At 36.1% G+C, this 24,079-nt stretch overlaps 1 protein-coding gene across 2 annotated transcripts in view; it reads right to left on the bottom strand.

Moving 5' to 3' along the window:
* The window catches only part of LOC106157619 (nuclear receptor subfamily 5 group A member 2), a 34,009-nt gene that overhangs the window by 5,445 nt on the left and 4,485 nt on the right, over positions 1-24,079 (bottom strand). Inside the window, exons 2-5 of one of the 2 annotated variants that reach the window (XM_087008850.1) lie at positions 21,119-21,457; positions 20,752-20,866; positions 20,434-20,497; positions 5,740-5,871 (exon numbers count right to left, since the gene is read on the bottom strand). In XM_087008850.1, the coding sequence (XP_086864976.1) occupies positions 5,740-5,871; positions 20,434-20,452 (151 nt within the window). In that variant the 5' untranslated portion in view covers positions 20,453-20,497; positions 20,752-20,866; positions 21,119-21,457. The remainder of the gene's footprint in view (positions 1-5,739; positions 5,872-20,433; positions 20,498-20,751; positions 20,867-21,118; positions 21,458-24,079) is intronic. The other variant, XM_013533337.2, reaches the window with a different exon arrangement.

Here is a 24,079-nt window from a genome sequence, read left to right as displayed (position 1 = left end):
TTATTAGTCAAATGCTTAGCTGGCAAATTTACCTGTTATCGGTTATACGATCAGATGGAACCATTGCTTATTGTCATCTAAAAATATTTTGTTTGGGTGCTTTGAAGGGGCAGAAAATCGTGCTTTTGTTACATTTTCCGACCACTCGTTAGGCATGTAAGCGTGCCGCCATTTTGATTGACAGCTCTGGAGAGGGCCCTAGCCTAGTGATGCCCCGTAGGGTGTCAAGGATATGTAGAAGGAAGCGCTAACAAAGGCGATTACGTTTAGCCGCAATTAAGAGGTGTGAAGTTGCATTTGAACGTTTCAATGGCTCTTCCTCGGCAATCGAGTAATTTTACCTGAGAGATTCCTTCTTTGTTATCGGCAAAGTGATCAGATAAAACTGTGTCGAGCGCAAGTGTCCGTCACTTGTGTTGATACAAGTTTTTTGACGGGTAACGCTGCAGGATTATTTTGCACGGCACTTGGTAGTCGTCAGATCAACGGAAAAATCCAGTGATTACTTCAGAGCGGTCTCGCTCAAAATGCCAGCTAAGATAAAGGGGAGACGCTCAGCTGCACAAGATTCAGCGGTAAAAGTGGCTGAGAGAAGGCTTTTGAATAAATATTTTATTTTTACACACATGACACTTAGACCCTATTTGCTTTTTACCTGCTAGCCTTGACTATTCTCGGGGTCTTTTTGTGATTTTCATTTTTGGACACTTGAACTCTTTCTTCCCGCTTGATCAGTGATTTTGAAATTGTTTTTCTCCAAATATCGCAAAATGCAAAGCCGCTAACATGCGTTTTTATTTTTATTGTTTTAATCATGCTGTCAACCTTTGCTTGGATTTCTCTTGTTTGGCCATTCAAATCACAATTTTTCGCGTCTCTCTCAAGCTCCATGATATCATATCTTGGAGAATAAAAATTTATTTTGTCAACATTAGATTTACCTTTTGCAAACGGCGACCAACAATCATTTCCGGTTTCGTAACGTGTCGCAGATACGCTCGACGATATATATCGCAAAAATTAAAGGCTAGGCTAAAAGTATCCTTTTTTTAGCTTTTTTTATTTATGTATTTATCGATTTTTCTTTCATTTGTCAATTAATTTAGACGTTTCGATTAACTCTTTCACCAATTTATTAGGTATACAGAAATCAGTCATCCGACTGAACAAATAGGGCCGGTTTCCCCCAACCGCCACGCATAGGCCTTACTCTCAAAATTTTGCTTCTTTCCTCTGGAAAGGGACTTTTAACACGAACTTTTCTCTTCCCCATAGTGTACTAGCTAGACTTCTTCGCTGCTAAGCTGATGTAAATCTTATGACCTATTACCGCACACGTAATCGGCTTATAACTCATTAACTGTGCTCCGACCCCCTCATGGCAACGGCCCTTAGTAACAGAGGCGTGGCTTAGTTGTCAGCCTGACTGGGGCGCGTGCCGGTTGAAAAACTCATCAAAAGACGCATTTTGCAATGCAAATTCATAAAAATTATTACATCTAACGTTAGATACTTTTTTGATTAATATAAACACACAAAAAACTCAAAAACATGATTTTAAGCGTATTTAACCCTATCACCGGCCTTAACTCTAACTTCATGAATTAATAGCAGGTTTTTATTAAAACTGTCTTGAGCATCTGTACTCCATGGTGGGCTGTAATACACTTCCACTGACACATTTTGAAATAAAAGATTGAATATCAAAGGCCTAGGAGTTTAAATCATGGGTTTTTATCTGACACTTTTTTAAAAAATGTCCCAGACTCACAATAACAGGCATATTAATATTAACAAAATGGTGGCAAAAATGAATTTTCCTGAAAATGCCAACACTTTCCCCTGAATCACCAAGGTCTACCATGACCAAAATTGTCAACAAACTTACATGAACTGTGAACTGTTTTTTTCCATTCTTCACTTCTCATTTTTGGGCTACTCTTGTAATTCGGATGAGCAGATAATTTCATTCGTCACAGTAAAAAGTTAGAAATTAACAGCATAAATATCCGAAACAATGAGAAATTTGCTTTAATTTCAAGGAGACTAGAATACATTTTTTTTCACTACATTAAGCCCTTGCATGCACTGGATGCCTTCAGGACACATATTATCACATGTTGTGACACTTGCAAATTGTTGTGTGAGGGATCTACTTGGCTCGAGTTAGCTAGGAAAAAATCCTGGAATCATGATAAAACACACTACTAGCTCTCTTTTGTCACATGTACGAGCTGTGTGTTGCCTTAATCGGCCAGGCAAGCTTCTTTGTCAATATGATATTTTTTCCTCTTCATTTACCTTTATTGCTGTCACAGTTTTTTAATCAATCAACCCCATGAACTATTTCACATGTTACTAGCGCGTGGTTCATCTTAAGGCCACACAAGCACATTTTTGTTTCTTACTAGCCAAATGAAATCTTTCCACAATATGACTGAAAGGATAGCAATTTTTTCATATTTATAGAAATTATAATTTCAAAAAGGAATAAAAAGGGATAACAACTCTTTGTAAGAAATCCATATTTTATAATAAATACATTGTAAACAACTCATAAAAATATCACCCCATTTCCATAGATTAGATCGACCTACTTTAGATCGACCTAACTCCCTGGGGGTTCACGCTAAATAGCTGTCAGCCGGGCGGACACGAAAGTTAATTACCCCGTTACAGCTTGTAGTAGGCGGGACGGACATTTAAGTCGGATTATCTGAAAGTAATCTAGTGAGACTCCCCGCGGGGATAGATCGATCTAAAATCTATGGGAATAGAGCCTATAATACATTCTATTAAACCACAAAAATGGCAGTTATAGCAATTATTCTGAAATCTGTGCTTGTCATCTGACCACGTGACCTCCATAGATGGCAATACTCTGTAGTAATCTCTTAAGAGATTTATTACCAAAAACTTTTGAAAAAAAAAAAAAGGACTAACTCTGAATGTAGAAATGGATTCATTAACCATTGGTAAGTATGGGGAATTGTTGTTAACCCCTGGAAAATTCATTTTTTGGCCAAAATGAACAGTGGTTATCCTTTTAGGCAACTGGTGAAAATACTAAATTAGAATTTAAAACCATGGGATCATGATTGTTCGCAAATCATAACAACAGTACATCCCTTGCTAAACTGTACTTACTTAATTATTTTAAATAATTATTATTCAACACTGTGCACACCAAACATACCACAATATTAGGCATATTGTTTTTTAATTTGATCCTTGAGACATAACTAAACCTTCAAAACAATAGTTTTAAAATTCATATTACGACCTTTTGACATTGTCTTTCATTGATGATTCTTTGGCAACTGCCAATGCTGATGTTTCCCTGGCAATTGACATGTTAGTCGAAATAGCCAGAGCTGATATTTTGGCCTCATACTCAAATTGTTACAGAATGTCTCTGTTGTCGGGTCCGACATAAAGATCATACGAAGTCGTATGACGTAATGTCTTGTAGTCTAATAGCTCTTGAGTAATGCGGCAGTCTCTGTGTATGACGCCGAGGTAAAGAAATTAATTATACAATTAAAGGTAGTTAAAGTTTGCGTCATGGACTATACATGTAGATAAGGAATAAGGATATAAGCAATACCTTGAGAGAGATTGGGGAGTCATGTAGAAGGAAGCAGCAGAGGAGGAGATTGGAAGCGACGGAGTACGGAGCTGACGAGTTAAGAGTTGGAGACTTCATTTAGAATATGTAGTTACCGAGCATCAACAAATAAATCATTTAACTGGTCATTATGTGGATTTGGGTTTTCTTCGCGCGACCTTACGTAAATCTGACACGAACCGTGGAATCTTTGGATTGCGTTCTCCACCAAGTTAGTCTAAAACGTGATGTCCTATTTCGAGCCCACGCTTGAATTAAGCGTACAAAATTATATAAGTTTAGGACATTTGTCATAGGTATATGTAAAAGGTTCATTACACTGTAACATTGTAGAGTGCTTGTTACCTTTGATTTGTCCCGTATCCATCACTCATTACACTGACTACCCACTCAGGAATTACAAAGAATATTAAAGTCTTCTCCCTTGAATCAACCAGCTACCAGTTACAGTTCAACTGTTGCTTGATAAGGCCAAAATGAACAACTAAGTACTAGTAGTGCTCCCTTTTCACACCAAATGTAAAGTTTATGGCATCGCTCCAATTTCTCAGGTCCCAAACATGTAATTCTGCTAGACTATAGAGAATTTCACTTCCTTTTGATAGTTACAGATTCCTGTGATGTCATTGATTGTACCTTGTATGTGAAGGTGTTCATCAATTCTATATAACAGAATTTACATTTAAGTATACACGCTAAGTATTAACCTATTTCAATATGGTACCTATGTAATTGTTTGGTCATAGCCTTTGTAAAATTGTGCTAGAACTAATAAAGATTATTATTATTATTATTATTATTATTATTATTATTATTATTATAAAGAATCTGAATCTGAATCCTTTTACAATCTCCCAATGTACCAATCAAACGTGATCCAGTGCTACGGTGATGTGGAGCAGATGGGCTCCATTTAGATGGTTCTTTAATAAAGATTATGAAATCATCTAATTTATATGCAAGGAATTTGGAGTCGCTTCCTGGACCAAGCAATGTGGCTCACAGTTGAAATAAATCGTTGTGTGAACCCTAGGGTCACTCCTCCCACTACTCTGTAATAGACCAATGACATCTCAGATGTGGTTGTCACGTGACTCAACATGTAATCCGCGCGATAACACAAGACACCAGCAGATCGCTATTTTACTGAGAAGTGTCAAGACACAGGAAGAAACTTATGAAAGTTGAGACATGGATGTTAAGCGGTTCTTGGTATTATTACTATTTTTAAAGTAATACCCAGTCTAAACAGTATACCACTTGACGTTAAAAGGGCCTCACACTAAGAAGGATACTGAGTAACAGCCCGATTCATTTCCGTGCTCCTCGCTAACTTAATTGTCTGAGGTGAATCCAAATACAACATGACAAATGTAGTCCATGAAAATAAGTTAGTGCGCACTAACTCAGCGGGACTCAGATAACAGACTAACACACCTCCTCCTAGCATTGAGTAGAATACTGTACAGAGAAGCTGGTGATTATATGAGTACTAGTACATTAGAAATAAGAGGAAGATTGTAGCGACAGTATTTACCATGTTTTTATGTCACTTTTGCATTGCTTTCTAAGACAACATTTCCTGTGCATAAACAACCCTATCTCTTACTTACGATTTGTCCTGGCACATCCTCTTTGTAAGAATCTCAACTTTGCAATATAAGGTTTTTGTGACTTCCTGTACTCAAGAGTCTTAAACTCTGCATTACAATGGTAGAGCACCTCTTGCATACCCCAGTGGCTATCTAATCTATTTCTGAAATAATTTATTGGCTCCGTATTCACCACTTGTTCTGGTATCACCATGTGTTTTCTTGTCTAATATAGCAGCATTAACAACAACAAACTAACTACTCGATGGATTAAATATGGCAACCCACTTAAAAGCTTGCTGTCTAATCCCCGACACTGAATAGATTTCCCGCGGGGATTATGCAACAAGCATTCAAGTGGGTCGGCCATATTTGATCTGCGTTCTAGTTTGTCTGCTGTTGGGAATACGGCCTATGAAGTCATTTACTGCCATTTCTTTTTAAATCATCTAAGATGATAGCCATTGTGCCTTCACTTTCATATAGGTAAGACCACAGCAATTCTTTTTCATATCCTACCTTTACAACTTTCACAGGTAAGAAGACCATAGTGGTACCCGGATACTTTGTCTCCACAAACTGGACACAGCTCGGCTATGGGACCCTTGACATCATGGTTGAAGTTGAAGTCATCCATACTGACAGAGGTGGCTAAAATACAAACAAGAATGTCTTGTTAGCAAAGTTAACAACAGAAATGGCAGTTGCAATTGTGAAAAACAAAAAAATTCCAAATATTTATCCAAGTCTGTAAGAACACATTTAAGGGATTAAGAAAAAGACAGGGAGTGTAATTTAAACAATTCATAACTAAAAATAAGCAAAATCTCACATTTTTCATTTATTAATTTTGATCCCTTTATTTCCTTTATTTTTATTTAATTTTTCATTTAATTTATTTTTGATTACATTTATTTATTCATTTATTTATTAAATTTTTTGAAAAGGTGGAAAAAGAATGCTAAGATAACTGTTGAAAAAGTATGTTTAATGCAACATAATTCAAAGAACAATTCACAAAACACACAATGAACTGAGCTAGCACTTTCCTAATTTAATCATGATAAACAATTAGCTTTGAGCACTCGACTTAGTTACTCGACTTAATTACCCCCCAGCTGCCAGGCAATTAAGCTGATGCCACTGATTGCACTTAGAGAGAATCCCCCGCAGAGTTGGACCGACCTAGATGGTACAATGTCTGAATCTGAATGGGCCCCAAGATCTGGTACCTTTATCGAGAGCTGATATGGAAGTATTGTATCATTAAGATAAAGTATGTTAATAATACTTCAAATGGATTACTAACAACTTCAGCAATCTACTTTATCATCCTAGATGTCCAAACAAAGTTGACCTGCAGTGCCCTTTACAAGCCACAGTCATGGGGTCAACAATCCACAGCAATTATGCAATAGGATGCCAAATGGACAGGATATTTTAACTGACTACAGTACCTGGCTGAACTTATATAGCTGGGTTACTGCATTTTGCTAGTTTGTCTTGTGTAATAATCATGCATGTCAGCACGAAGACAAACCATAACAATGTGATTATTTAACATGTAAATCATGTTCCTTTTCATTAAAGTTTTTTAACTTACACAAAGCCAAAATAACTCCAATCTAATGCAGAGAATGACAAACTAATGCTATGACTACCAAAAAAATTTCCCTTATATCCTTTAATTTTGCCATACACAATTATTTTTTGAAGAACCGTCAACCTTTGTCATCTCCGTAAAAACTACCGTCTGCCACCATGATGACATAACTGCTTTCCAATATAATTAATTTTCACATAAATAATTCACTGCCAAGGTATGATAAATCTACCCTATAAATTGCTATATGAAAACCTTCCTTTCAAATGAATGAAAAATGTTGAAAATATGTTAAGACAGGATGAAAAAAATGAAGAAAATTAGGGAATAACTTAGGAATATATGTCTTTAATAAAAAAAAAACATTGTGATTAATATTATAACAATGAAGAAGAAATAGAATTTGCTACATGAAATAATGTCATTATGTAGCCAGCTGTTACATCAGATAAGGCACGGAACTGTTTACAGGCACTAAGCCAGACAGAAGTCAGCGATAGCATCCCATATTCAGCATCTCACTTATTCAGGATGTTTACAACATGACGTAAGATTAAAGTTCACACTGTCTAGTGTCTGTGAGCGCAGACAGCCGTGAACGCAGAGAGCGAAGAGCAATGTTCAGACATGCGCACGTTACGACGTTCAACTACAAGCCAGCCTTTGGTGACATATCATCGATCTCCACAGAGCCTGTATTAGCAAGCTGCTTCACCTACCGTGACTGTCAAAGCACCATTATCAATTCTTAATTTACCATGATGTGATGTCTTTTTCACATATCAAATGTCATCTATTTTCATGCCCCCCCACAAAAAAAAATTATAATAATATTTTTTTCCTTTAAATTTCTGGATACAAAGATATGGTAATGCTGTACACCATTTTAAATATTCATTTATATATTCATTCATTCATCATTATTACAATTATTATTTTTGTCTTGATCATTTCCGGTTTGAAAAACCTGTATGTTAATATACAATATTGCTCTGTGTTTTAAAAGCCAACTAAAAAGTTACTGGTAAGGATTCCCTATGTACTTTTACATGGAATGAACACTGCATACACTTATGATATTACCTTGGCATAGAGCACAGGGCATAAGTATTACCAAGAATTCACAGCACATACTACATAACCACACTGTGCTCTCTCTAACATATATATATATAACACCATGACAGACACTCAGCTAAGGCAGACAAAGTGCTTGCTTCTTCTTGAACTTCCCTGTTACAGGCTGGCTCTTACTTGTGCAATTATTTTTTTTATCCAAATCTAGTTGCCCAGATTATCTAAGGCCCCATTCACAACAGATGATCCAGGAAGTAACTGGTCTGTGGATCAAATATGGCCAACCCCCCTTAGAAGCAATGTTGTATAATTCCCTTTTGATCTCCCTGCCTACTTGCAGATCTATTAGTTCGCGGCTCACCTTGTTCTGAAAGCACCCTAAGCTAGTCACAGTTTGAGATTATATTCAAAGTTCACCCCTGTCATATTCATGTGACAAAATGTATTTGTAAAGTTTTCTCAAAATATCAATCAGTACAGCCATTATGTTTAACTTGCTAAGTTCTCGAAAGATCTTGATATCAATTTAATCTCTTTTTTTACTATACAACTTTTTCAATCAAAATTCAAGCCTTTTCATTAAGTTGGTCTACTTCATGTAAAAAATTTGAAAAGCAGCCTAAAGAAATCTCAAGTGAATTTATTGATTTAGTTGAAGCATGTAGCATGTGCAGAGTTGACGTTTATGCAGATACAAAAAAGAAAATAAATCAGAAAAAATATATAAAAAGAAAGAAATTGTAAAGATAGTCTGATCGTGGCAACTTTCCTGGGCAAAGGCATTGAACAAATTGGAAGAAAAACAAAATGTTATTTGGCACTGATGGAGTGAACATCATCAATTTGAAAATGCATGCATTAAAAGTGCAAAAAAATCAATTAAGATGGTAAAAAATATCTGATCAAGCTGAATTTCAAAAGGATGCACGTAAAAAAAAACTCCAATCACGCTGACTTTTTTAAAACTCAGTCCTTTTGGAAAACACAAACCACTTAGTTTATTTGAAATAAAGCAAAAACACTTTTTTTAGAAGATCCAAGGTGAACAAGTGTTTTGGACAGTGATGACTACAGCAAGGACATAGACAAGCCTAATTATTGATCAGAACAGACATAGAAATTTCAAGTGTCTTTACATAAAATGCAAACAATAAAAAATATATTACCCCAAAATGACACAGATACTACTTACAATTATCCAAAATACAAGTTGCTATTGAGGCAAGTCATATTCCATAACAAGATCTCTTCAAATAACTAATCAATTCAACAAACATAAAACAGCACCGAAAAGAATGTTGTATAGCAAGCGCTTTGCTATTGATTAAAATTCTGACCCTGGTTCATTTCATCTTTTTTCTAGCTCTTTCAACATAGATGAGCCTACTCCTACGCCTTGATCCAACACCCCCGTAAAGAATGCAACAACTTTATAAAACAATAAAAATATGGTACAGTAGTACAAAATGAAATACATACAGTATATTTCCACGGGATGATAAGCTTGACTAACATCACTTGGATAATAACTGAAGCAAGAGCCGTAACTGGGATAGTACGCCTCCATTGTTAAAATAGAAATGAACACAGTGATACCATAAACAACCTTAAATGCACCCCGCTATCCGTGCTCCATTGGTTAATATTGGCGCACCTTTGACAATGGGTAACTATTCGCAGATTATAAGTTTTGACAATGAAATTTTTAGTCAAATCAGGCACTAGGAGCAAACAGACTCTACTCTATGTCATCAATGAAATCACGGTCTTCACTTTATTTTCATATTTCTCTTACAGATACACTTCCTGTATTAAAATTTTTATTCTGATATTTTAGTTTTTACGGTTCCCCCTCATTGCATGACTGTGGCCATCAGTTGGGAGAAGGGAAACCATGGCTCAGCATACCGCTCAGGACAATTTCTGCTACTTCACCTTATGACATACGTACCAACAACAGAGGGGCTTCACAGAAGGGAGGAGAAATGAAAGAACAGAGGTAAGAGGGCTTGAGCCACATCAGAATAATATTGTTTCATCTAGCCTCCCCCCCCCCCAATCCCCCACACCAAAAAAGAAAACTCCAAACTCATTGCGAATTGGCTGAAAAAAACTTACCATGTTCTATTGGCAAGTAATTATCTATATTATTTCGTAATTCCAGCTAGAGTGGAAAAGGCTAATTATATATGGAAGAAAAGAAGGGGAATGGGATGAAATTAAAAGGAATCTTGATATCAAAATGGAAAGAGAGAATTTGAACAGGGAATGAAGTAGTGTCTACTGGGGTATGGAGAGAAAGGAGAAAAAGAGACAAGACCAAATAAGATCCACATATTAGAAGAAGGGTTGCAATATGTACAATAACACCTGACTCATTAAAAATAAAATTGCTTAATTATTTACATGATCATTGTCATTGATATTTAGATTTGCATAATGAATCCCTACCATTTTCTTCTGATGTTTACTTTGAGTACTAACTGAAATCCCTTTACATAATCATAAAAGAAAGAACTATTCATAAATGAGGTGCACTTGTTATTTGCCAATTACAAATAACACCTTTGACAATTACTCTAGTATTTTATATTTGTCATTAAATACTTATAAACAAATACTAACGGAAAAGAAAACAAAAATATTAATCCGTAAAAAAACTAAGCCCTAGTAAACGAAGTGATGTGCCTGTTAAAAAAAACATATTTCTAAACTACTTATTGTTATGTATGAGGAACAGTTTGATTTCTCATTGTGCTGACACCATCATGCAAAATCAACATCAACGTCCACTTTCACACTTGTTCTGTGTCACCCGATCTGGATCTTGTATATTGTACATAAAAGTACATTTGCAGATGATTGACAGACAGGTATCCAGAAAGACAAAAAGAAATGTTTATCAATAGATTCCTCGTTGTTGTTTAAATCATACTTCATGAGCAGGCCTACAAATGGAAATATAATATATATATATATATATATATATATATATATATATATATATATATATATATATATATATATTGTTGAGTTCTGCTTCAATATCCAACTCTGAAGAAAAATACCAATAACAATCAGCAAATAAATTTCAAAACAGCCAAGATGTACAATGAAAGATGGATTTATTTATTTGCTTCAATGGAATTGTGATTAACAATGTTGGGGCCGTTTTTGTCTTCCTCAGTCCCCTGCCCAACAGCCACAGGCTGGTAGTGTCTTTCTAAGTGACAGGGCCTATCTGTTATTATAGTATGAGTCAAGAAATTAACTTGCCACTTAAAAAAAATGTGCTATTAGTTTAGTTGCTTAAATTAGGACATTCCAGAAAGTAACTTATTATGCGCAGTAACGTCTAAGGATCAAACAACCTATAAAAACTTAATGAAAAGGGGATAATTTCTTATCTAAGGAAACAGTAACTTATGAGCGCCTTCAGAACAAACTGAACTACAGACTAACCTTTGTTCTGGGGATCAAAGGGGCTATTCAGAATAGATAATCAGAGTACTAACTGATCAGCCAACTAAATATGGCCGACCACACTTCAAAAGGGATGGGGCCAATATTCCATGGTGGTCTCCCTGCCTCTACATGCGCCGTTGCTGCAGGAGCCTAGCAATTAAACCTCGGAGCCGAGACCATCGGAAATCAGCAGCATCACTTTTACAGTGTAGTCGGCCATATTTTGTAGGCAGATCAGTTAGTACTCTGATCATCTATTCTGAATGGCCTTAAATATGTTGAAGCCACTTAAAAGCAATCCCCTTTAATCCTCTGATGGCCTCCCTGCCTCCACACACGCCATTCCTGCAGAGTTGGCTATTAAACCTCTGAGTAATATATAATGTTTATGGGACTGTGTAGAGGCTGGGAGACCATCAGGGGATTAGGCAGTTTGCTTTTAAGTGGGGTCGACCATATTTAGTCTGCAGATCAGTTAATCCACAGATCATCTGCTAGTGCTTCTTGATAACCTAGCATTGACCTAGCATAAAAACGGATATTTGGCTACACCAAAAAAAGCCTGGGTAACCACAGTTATTCATAACACATTGTCTACAGTTACACAATACTGAAAGCTGTTTGTTTTAGGCCCTATTCAGAATAGGGAACTAACTAGTCCAAGGGTCAAATATGGCGACCCACTACAAAGCTTGCTATCTAATCTGCTAATAGACACTGAATAGCTATCCAGCGGAGAAGTATTAAAGTGGGTCAGCCATGTTTGACCCTCGGACTAGTTAGTCCCCTATTCTAAATGAAGCCTTAGTTGCTTCTAGTAAAATATCCTGAAACATCAACATTTGAGACATTAGTGTAAATTAAAGCCTATCCACCCTGCCATTTAGAAGTTTCACACTATATATTTAACAAGAATACCGAGGTTAGTTAGAGGGTAATAAGATGCCCCTTACCTTTCCAACACCAAAAAAACATTCTGGGTCCCTTCAGAAACATGTTGAACAGCTTCAAATCATATTAATTTTTGTCTCAGACTGGAAATATTATCTTGAACAACTTTGAGTGCAGAACACAGCTAGTGAAACTTTTCTGGAAAGGATTTCTATGCAACTCAGCAAAAAAAAAAAAAAAAAAAAAAAAACATATCATTATTTTGCAATTAATTAACCAGCTCTCCTCCATCCCCCCTCCACAAAAAAAGGGAAAAACAAAAAACATTTTAGTTACATGACAAACAAAAATTCAACGGCTGCGACCTACAGACTCCAAAGTGAAAACAATCATTGTTTACACTGACAGTGATAAAAGAAGTAAATTCTAAATATATTGTAGATATCTTATCTGAATCAAAGTCAGTGAAAAATGCAATATAATTTCTATTGTGAAATACATAAATACAATGTGTCACCCTGGCAAGTTTAAACACATCTTTCACTTGCTTATCCTAGATTTTGGCCACATAAAGAATGGAGAGAACTCCAGGTGCAGACTTCCACAGAGGCAACATGAAAAATCTAATAAAATAAATAGTTGAAAATATCAAGAGACCTGAATTCAATGAAATTGTTGCCATTTCTTCCCTTCCAAATAAAACTGTCTATCCTGATTATTGCATAACAATTTATGAAGAACTTTTAGAGATATCTTGTCCACATTTGAACCAACGCTAATAAAAACATGATAGCCTCTTTTTGGCAGAGGAAATACAATGGAGCCATGCAGTGCCCCTGCAGTGTTCGTCATATTTGATCCTTGGACCAGTTGATACTTGGATCTTCTTTTCTGAATGGCCCCAGTGATCAGCTGCAGAATCCCTCTTGTGACTAAGAGGAACATTTTCTCACATTTTGCTGAAGGTCATTCATACAACTGTGTTCAAGTATATAGACATTACACAAGCACGAGCACAAGAGGTGAAACAAGACATAACTTATGTATCGCCTTCTCAATAGCTGTACACACATTCTCTCACAGTATCACAGAAAGAATGAAATAATCATCATTTCTGTTACAAACCACCTACCTTCTTCTCAGAGTTTCACTCCTTTCATAATTCATTTCTGGTGAGTGGCAATAATTTTTTAATTTCAAATCTCTTTATTGTGTATGGAGCACACCTGATCAGGATTGACAATCAGCAATAAAGCTCAAGTAAGGATTCCAACACTAGATCAAGCATATATAATATATATGATAACACATTATCGACAATCCCCTTTGCACAAGACACTTAGACTACAGGAGTATTCTCTTTTTCCTACAAAGAGAGCTGATTGAAGCAAAAGCAAACATAAAGTAGTCTTGCATCTTTTGACTCTCTCAATTCTCTTTCCAAGACAATGCAAATACCGCATTCAAATGGCAAAATCAGTTGTGATGTATGACGTCCTAATTTAGAACATTTTCAGGAGCCAATTTTAGTAAACAGATAAGCTTATTTACCCAGATTTTTCAGACACAAAATGTCAGTCTGACCTTCCAGTTCAGTTGCCCTTATGTTGCGTGATAATTACATAATAAACGTGCTACTCATCATATTTCACCATTGCTTCTTTACTACACTGCCCCAAACCAGCTGTTCTACCGGCACCCACTATTACACCAATGTTCATCATCCCTCACTCACTTTTTCCGATTAAACCAACCCATCCATAATTTGAATCAAGATATTATACCCCCTTCTCCTCACCATTCATCGTTATCATCATTCTCCAATGTCACACTGAGTGACATCATCCGTGTTATATAAGAAGATCCACTTCACAGTCCAGACACAAGCACCTAGTAGAACCCCTTTCCATTGAAATGAGCATTCATACAAACGAACCCACATGCACACACATACACACACACTCCTGTACATTCACAAAATATGCATAGAGACATTCATATGGAAACACTTTTTAAAACACTTACAGCTCTATTGTTTGCTGCCTCTTAGCCTTGTTCTGTTTGCTTAAAAAAACAAACCTTTATCAATTTTTGTTTGCATTGTTTGAAAATATGTCAAATTTTACTGTTCTTCCCCTGGCCTAGATTATAGCTGATAGAACCCTTTTAAAATATCCCTATATATATATATATATATATATATATATGTCATGGAATGTTCAACAAGCACTTATTCATACATTTGTTTGACTATTCTTTGACCCAGCTTTTTCACTGTATAATCAAGGTTTCTTATGTAAAGATGGTTAAATTAAGAACAACATTTTTAAACTGACAAAATGCTTTTGCCCCTGAGAAACTCTTCATGCCAAATTCTAAAACTCACATTGACACATCAGTCATGTAATCAAGGACCAGAATTTCATTACCATCTTTGGCACTGACCATATGAAAACATGAGTGCTAATTTGGCCCCATTCAGAATAGTTGATCCGAGTACTTACTGATCCACCAACTCAATATGGCCGACCACAATTCAAAAGCGATGCTGCTGATTCCACATGGTCTCCCCACCTCCACACACACCATGAAACGGATTTATTCTCGGTTCTGAGGTTTAATTGCTGGGCTCCTGCAGCCATGGCGTGTCTGGAAGTGGGGAGACCATTCGGAATGCGGCATTTCTTTTGAGGTGTGGTCGGCCTTATTTAGTTGGCAGATCATCATACTTGGATCATCATTCTGGATGGGGCCTTCGATACAGAATGGTCCACTTTCAACCTAGGGCCAAGAAATCCTACAGCAGGTATAAAAACACTGGTTTTCTGGTTAATCATCAAATGTTATAATTGCATCCGTACAAAGTTTTTCTCAGCTGCATAGCAACAGTTCATGAAATACTGGTTCACACTGCATATATATATATATATATATATATATATATATATATATATATATATATATATTCAAATCTCTTGTGTTACAAAATATCATTGGGTGTGATTTTATCACAAAGGGATTGTGTTAGAAAAGACATTGGTTATGATTTTCTCAAAACAAGACTGTTTTTGAAAAAACAACGGATGTGATTTTGTCACAACAGGATTGTGTTAGAAAAGACTGGTTATGATCTTAGCAGAACAGAATTGAGCATCTTAAGAGACTGAAAAAATAATTGTATCCAATAAAACCAGTACCATACTCTACATTTTCTCAGTATAAAAATCCTCATTTAATTTCAAACTAAACAAAAATACTACAAAAAAGTGCAATAATATAGTAAATATAATATGATTATGCAATTTTTTGCATTTACTTTGCATTTTACCAAACAGTAAATAAAAATTAAAACATAAATTCTTTTTGTCAAGTAGAAATATGGCAAAGAGGGTGAATCAGACAGTGACTGGGTAGCATTTGAAACTAGAAGAACAGACACACAAGATATTCTTACTGTTAGTATTTAGAAGACCTACTGAAGAAGCATATTTTAAAAGATAACCTGTATTTAAGTCCCAGCAATTAAAAAGCTGAACTGTGCCTCTGTTATCAAATAATCTAAATAAGAAAGCTGCAATATACAAAGGACGGAATGACAGTGGGTTCATGTACAGTAATGACTATATATGTAATTTTGACTCAAAACTTTTATAGCACATGAAGTCAAGTTTATATTCTAGTGTGAGCCGAAAACATAACTACGTAGTACTGATATATCCCATGCCAAACACCATTAAACAAGTCTTAACAACCTGTCAGGGACATCAGACATGACATATTTTATAAAAATATATAAGCGGAAGGGAAACATTTATGAAAGCCAGAGAGTTTCTTAATGGCATTCAGACAGGCTCCAGCTTTTAATCTTATGATTTTGAGTGATACAAATGAAATGAACCTGTTACCATCTTCATTAGGAGGGTGCCCTTAAAAATTAAAAACTTAGAACTTACAATAAGATTCAATTCAGAAACAATTATTTGTGTAATCAAGTGGATCACTACATGGATTTATTTTGACCTGAAGGAGGCCAAACCTTTTGTCTAAAAATTAAGACCAATTTGTTTTTTTTTAATGGAACTCCAGAACTTCTGATGCTAGCCTTTCGTTAGCTGAAAACCAGTCCTCTTACCAATTGTAACATTGATTTTTAAATAGAGATAGTGTTTTTATTACACTTTTATTTCTACTCCCACCCTCCACTCCGTGCCTTTCTCTTCATATGCTGTATTGAAGTACTCACGCCATGTTAGCCTCTTTCTCCATCCAACATTCAGAACTACATAGCTTGTTCTATACAAATTTAATAAAATTATAACATGTTATAAAATATAATAAAATAAACAAAAAAAGAGAAAAAAAAGTTGGCTAACTTGAACTAAATCATAAAAATATTGAAGAACAACTCTCCTACCTATAGCATTCAATACTCTAGACAGGCCTCTGAACAGGTACACAATTACGTATGTGATTGTAATCGACGGTCACTTCAGTTCAAGTGGTAAACTTGGCTCAGCTGACCACCTCATATATAGGGGGTCTGACCTTCTAAAGGTCCATGTTTGTCCACTCTTACAAGTACATGTGATAATCACCAGGGTGCAAGTACTTTAATACAATGGCAGATGTCAAGAACGGGAGACCAAAATGTGCTGCATATTTAGCATACGAGCATATCCCACAAAAAAATGTGAGGTGTTCCAGTTTTGGAGATTTTGTTCTTGATTTCGATTGCAGTAGAAGTCAAATACACCAACCATCGGCAAAATGTACATGGCATCCACTTCTGCTTGGCACTTATGTTTATCTCAAACACTTAACTGACCCGTGTAATATCTATTACTTATCACTTCTCACTGGCAAATACATTTAGGTAAATAGTAAGGGTATAAAATTATTTACAGACTTATTTCTTTGCTATCAAACACAAAATGAAGGCGTCAGTTTAAAGAACACGTTATCACAATACTTCTTCAACCAACAGGTTGCAGTTCTTTCAAATAATTTATTTGTGGTATTCAGTCATTCCCTTTATTACAGAAAGAGGATATCTAAAATCGTGATATTACAGAGATTTTTTCATTAGTTCTTGAATGGCAGGATGCTGCAAAATATTGATGTCCTGTTCCCCTTTATGACATGAAGCAATGGCAAGGACAGCCATGTATGCAGACATCACAATACTACCAGACAGCAAAACAATGGGTTCAAAATACTCCCTAAGGTGGTCTGATTCTGAACGAGGTCACAAGAGGTCAAAACAAATATTAATCCACCCAAATGACTCTCCCCAAAATTTACCAATTTCAATTAAAATTCTAGACCTATGCATAATGCAAGGCATCCTCCTTTATATTGAATGGTGACAACCATCCCCATTATAAAATTCTGTCATATCTCTAAAAAATGCTTTGTCACAGTGAAAAAAATTTAATACAAAAGGCATTGCGTGTCATTTCTCTTTCTTTAATTTCTCACTTTCTTCTCTGTAAAAAATTATCCTTGTAAAGTCTTGAACTGAAAAGTCATGATGGCAAAAGATTCATTGTGTGCACAACAATCGAGAAGCCACTGAGATCGTCGTAAAACAAAGTAGACAATCCTTCTTTTTTCATGACACCAAAGAGCTCATATAATTTTACAGAATTACAAACAGGAGTAGACTTTCATGGTTTGTCAGTGAGCATGCCCGATGGCCTTGAGAAATACCATGATAGGAAAATCACCAGCCATAAGTGAGTGTTAAAATACATGCAGCCTTCATTTTAAAAGAACTCTGGTGCTTTAGACAGAAAAAAGCATTTTGACATTTAAAAAGTCCATTTGGAAACTGCATTTCAAAATAAAATCAAGAATGATCTGCATATGTCACCATTCAGGTAAGTCACACCAAAGCACTTTTTTCTTTTTGGCTATCACAATATTTTGATTTCTCTTTGACCACATTTCCAGAGATTAGATCGATCTACTATAGATCGACCTAACTCCCTGGGGGTTCACGCTAAATAGCTGTCAGCTGGGCGGTCACGAAAGTTAATTACCCCCTTACAGCTTATAGTAGGCGGGACGGACATTTAAGCAGGATTATCTGACAGTAATCTAGTGAGACTCCCCGCGGGGATAGATCGATCTAAAAGCTCTGGGAATACAGCCTTAAACTTCGAAACATGCATGATTTTGGGTACCACCAGTGTCAGTTTTTAATGTGATCAGCTTAACTCTTCTAAACTCAGACATAAAGTGGTCCATAGAAAAGAAAAATTTAAAGACACTGAAAGAAGCATGTGGACAAACATATCCATAACAATGTCATCAGTGTACTAGTTAGTGGAGGAGAGGTGCATGTTTCACTTCAACTAAACAATAAACGGTGGGACTAGTGAGTCAAATAGACAAAAAAGTTTTAACACAATAATGACTAGCCAAAAAAATGGGTGTAATAGAACCTCAGAAAAAATGGGAATTCTACTGCTAATGTATAACAAAAATAGGAATTATATTACAATAAAGATGGCCTTCCAACACCCCTGAAGCAATAGCAGCCCACCCCACATCTTTTTTCTTCAAGTTACAGTACAACTAAAATGTTCATCAATCAATCATTAAACATTACTAAAAACAATATAAAATACTAACTATAAAATACTGTTATTGTAACATATCTAAGTTGCAAAAGAACGTGCATTTCATACATTGTACTAGTACTTATATTGTCCAAACAATTTGTTTTAAAATGATCACAAAATGACATCATTTAAGATTTTTTGGATTTCTCTGCAGCTGAATAATTAACATCTTCACTGGACTCTTTTTTTATCCCCAATGTGTACTTGACTGCTGACATGGCTTTTCCCAGCAATTTTAAAGTCTTGTTGTCAAGCACCCTGTTTGTCTCTGATTTCATTTAGGTGCAGTATAGCTTTTACCCACTTAGCTTCCATGGCTGTTACACTCTCACTTAGTTTGTATACATCTTTGCAAGCAAGAGATCGACTCATGCAGCTTGGCTGTGACATCACTGAACAGCTCATCTGTCGTGATCAGCCTTTTCCTTGCTACCGATTCCATTTCAGCTTCTTCATTCTCTTTTTTTTTCACACAACTTTATTTTTTGCTTCCTCTCTCTTTTATGTGTCCTTTTTTCTTCCTTTCCAGCCCATGTCTTTCTTCCTCCAAACTCACTTGAAATGCTACATGGGCCAACTTGATGGATAGCTTCACATCCTTTGGATTGGTACTTTCTCAGGGAAACACCTAAATCATGATTGTACAACTTCTTTCACTAAATATGGACCAGGTTGCAACAATAATGGATTATCCCAGAGATGCCCAAAATTAATTAACAACTACTGCATTGATTTAGAGACTTCTTTAAGATTCAACATTTGACTGTGCCAAGCAAATCCTGATTTGACTACTTCATGGAATGACTGGTAGCAGTGACTGACTGAAAATTAGTGTTCCCATATTTTTCAATGCCTTGAATCCCTTGCAGAGAATCCACTTCAACGTCATTTTGAAACAAGACTTGCAACTGAAAACCAGCAATGACTGGATACCCAGGAAAACGAGACTTTATCAACCTTCGAAGTTCCAAGTGCTTTTCGAGTGGCATCGTCAACTGAAGTCAATGCACTCGCTTCCAGTGCACTTTGTTTCTAGCACCTCTACAGGACCTTCAGAAGGATTTGGCATTGTCAGGCCACTCTTTGGAACAATGTGAGAAATCTTTCAAATATAGAATTTGTTTATTTTAGAAACATTAGCTTCTCACTTTAGATGGCAAAAATATGGCACCGGAGTATTAGAATTTTTTTAACTTTCATAACCAGTTCACTACTGACAAAGACATCCACAAGCAATTTTTCTGCACATTCTCCATTATCTTACTTTTTTCCAAATCAATGTGAAATGGAACATCAAATTATTTCAAGACCATAAATAAAAACATTCTTCCAAGAAAATCAGAAAAAATGGGAGCTTCACACCCTGAAAAAACACACACACACACACACACACACACACACACACATGACCTGCATTTCCTGTATTTATTATGTGCAAAGATTTCAGAATTTTTTGGAAATTTTTTTCATCAAACTGAATCTCTATATTAGCTATACTATTTTTTTCTAATACCGTATCCAAGAGATATCATTCATTTTCTGAACCCCTACCTTTTCTGCATTTGCACATCACACTAAAAGGTATTAGTTACCAATCAGTTGGGCTGCAACACATCTAAAATTAATTGCAAAACGTATGATTTATTTCTGGTGGCTTGCTTCCATACAGAACATGCAAATTTTTCAATTCATTGCCCAACAGGATAGCTCCCGCTCTTGCCAATATAATACAATTACTAGTACTAGACTGAGAAAATATCTCCCATGTGCTACAAATATAGGTTTCTCAAAAGCAGCTCATTCAATTCACCATGGATACAGATGCAGCACTGAGGTAGTTCATGACTATATTGTTGATTACATTTGCACCTTTTTTCAAATGTCCACCTCTAACAGGTACTGTGAAGCAGTTAATGGTGTTACTTCTTCCTTTACTGGTACTCATCTTGCAAACTGCCATCCAGGTCCTTAATATCATCATTCCCTAAAATATTATGTTCCATTTGAATAAATCACATTTCATAATTATTAGAGAAATTATATGTTAAAGAAAATGTTGTGCGTTAGTGATTACCTCCAGCTTAAGATTTGGTTGTGGACTGTCTTGTTAACAAGCACTACTTAAATGTGCTTGTATTGACACTCGTTTCTTAAGAAGTGCCTCCCAATCAGCCTTGGCAACAAGACTTTGTTCAATTTTTTAAATGTAGCTTTCAGAGGGCTATTAACTACTTACTACCATGGATGGGCAGAGGCCATCGACAACCCTGGACTTCTCTCGCTGCTCCTGTCCGGTTGATCCCATGTTGCTTCTGTTCTGCTCCAGTTGCTCACCTCCAGCAGTTTCGAGACCAGAATCGTTTCCTCTTGCCCTGGGGGTTCCCAGTCAGGGAATGGCATGTGGTGCTGAGTGCTGTTTACATGATCCAGCCCCAGAATCACCTTGGCCACTGGTTCTTGTTCAACTCTCTCACAGATCCTCAATTGTGATCTTGTCTGGCCAATGTATCTTGTAGACAGGGCTGTTATTGGCAAATGCTATGTCTATATCCATGCCACCATTTTCCCATTGTTGCTTTGTTAGAAGAAGCGAACACTTATTCTTATATCAACATGGCTTTTCAGTGCTGATATCAAATGCGTAATATACTGTAAAGGTACTCTCTACAGGGTTTAAAATCCCCACAGTAATATCCTACAATCTTCTTATATTTCCCAATTCAGACCTTAGATAATAAAGACAATATGAATTAAGATAAAAGATGATAAAACTCTTTACTAGTACTAGTAAATAAAAGTGTACAGGAAGCGTATGCAGTGTCCTATTTTCTTCTTCGCCTTTTCAGGTAGCCATGACAGCTGGCATCATTCGTACCATACACGACACAGGGCCATGATACCACCATTTTCTTGTGTGAAAATGTGGCCATGCCCATGAAAATCCTGAGAACAGATGTTGTTCTAAATGACTGCCAAGTCATTTAGCACTAAATTATTAAATTAAGAATAGAATAAAACATAGAATCCAAGTGCAGGGGCAGGTTGAGCAATGATTTGAGACAGGGAAAAAAAATCGCCCTTTTCTCAAGGAAAATTGATTTTGGAGGGTTAATCTTTAGGAGAATGCCTTTAATTGTGTTTTTCTCACTTGCATCATAATTACAGTAGTAAGGCAGACTGTAGTTATTCAGCAATCACCTGGGTTTATTTGTAGTCATGGCAGCTTTCAGCCTAAATATCTATATATCTACTCAATGCAAATCACATGCTTCTCTTGATATATCTATCAAGCTCTTAAAAAGTAGCTAATGGCTTACTATCAATTCGAGCCAGTGATGGGTATCTTGATGGGTGTCATTGAAATATCTGAGCCATATAATATTAAAGTGCAGAAAAAGACCTTTCTGAAGGTTATGTGAACAAGAATATCACTAAAATATATATATGCAAGAGAGGATCACTTCAGAAAATAACATAATTGCATCAAGGGAGTCAAGGAGCTCTCTTTATTTAAGTCAAATCAATCGTTCGTAACACTTGCCATAAAAAATAATGTCATTTATAATTCCTTCACAGCAAATTGAAAAACAATATCCAGCAAAGGCAGTATAACATTTTATTAGCATTTAATTGCCCCTGGAATATTCTCATGGTAAGTCTCATGACTTAGCCTATGATATAATGGGATTTTGCAGGATTTGGAGTTGGGTTAAAATAATGGCAGATGACACACATTTGCTAACTGGAAGTCTTTTCAATTGCACCACAGCAGCTGTGTAGATGAATGTGCAATTATAATATTAATGATGATAATTATAAATATTAATAATATCAGTAATTAAAGCCTAACTCTACATGTTGCAATTACAAATACAGTTAAGATTTGAAGTGTTTGACACTTATAAAATGTCATAACAATATCATCTGTAGTTTATCAAAGTTGTTAGGTATTATCATTGCAATTTTCCCTCCATTCAATTAGTGAGTGTCTTATTATGGACTGATACTATTACTGATACACTGGAGAGTAGTGCTTAGTCTCATAACAACTCATACTGAGGAAGGCCATGGTATGACTTAATGCTTAAATTGTGTCTGCTTTTTTGTGTAAAATGTTAAAAGTTTAAACTTATGATTATCATCACTTCACAGATGGATTTTCATCAGAAAATATCAATAAGTGTTTGATTTAAATGTTTGATTTAAAATTTCTATGCATTATAAAACATCTCTGTATGAAATGTTTATCAATGTAAATTTTTGTCTTTGATGGAATAATATTCCATATACAAAGCAATCCTCACATACAAAGTGAGTCAAAACAAAGTTTTGAGACATTGGGATCTCATGGTTTCAGTTTCATCCTTTTTATTAGGGAGCATTCACATTGAGAAGAGTCAAGGTCTAGTAAGGCCACGACCTCAATATGGCGGACCTACATGAAAGGAAGACAGCTAATCCGTAATGGTCTCTCCGCCTCTGACATGCCTCCCCACACGTTGTCCCTCGACCGATTGAATTGAGCTGATGTTTAATTTCTGTGCCCCATTGCAGGGACGACGTGTGGGGAGGATTAACAGGATTAGCGGTCTTCCTTTCATGTAGGTCTGCCATATTTAGGTCGTGGCCTTACTAGACCTCGGCTCTTCTTGATGTGAATGCTCCCTTAGTTACACCGAGTGACTCAATCTTTTATTAACTTCCATGCTTTGTTATGTGCTTTTATGACAAGCAACCAAAACTTGCCAACATGTTTAATGACATCAGAGCCACTGTAAAATGATGAATTATGCACACAAAAAGGCACCTCGATGGCATTTACTCATTGCAAATAACAGCCTCGAAACAAGCAATGATATTGCACTCATTTGCAAATTGCAACGCCTTGGATCGCCATGTTTGAATGCAGTTGCAATTTGCAATGTTTTCAAGTTTTCAAGCCCTGGTTTCTGAGCTGACATACCCAGTGAGTAGAGTTTAACCCTTAATAGTACCACTTCATGCAAATTCTTGCACACCTTCTAGTCACACTTCAGGTTAGCTCAGATGACTTCACTGGAGCAGTTCTGTTTTACCCCAAGAGAGATCATTACAAAGGCTCTGTTCACAAAGAGCTCAAATATGGCCTGCACCTGAAAGCTCATTCTGTTCAATAGAAGGATATCTCTTTTAACTCTAAAATACAATTTTCAACTGA

The sequence above is a fragment of the Lingula anatina genome, chromosome 3 (assembly GCF_051362555.1).
Source record: "Lingula anatina isolate TDL-2025a chromosome 3, LinAna3.0, whole genome shotgun sequence".
Lineage (NCBI taxonomy): Eukaryota > Metazoa > Brachiopoda > Lingulata > Lingulida > Lingulidae > Lingula > Lingula anatina.
This window is presented reverse-complemented; position numbering and strand designations above follow the sequence as displayed.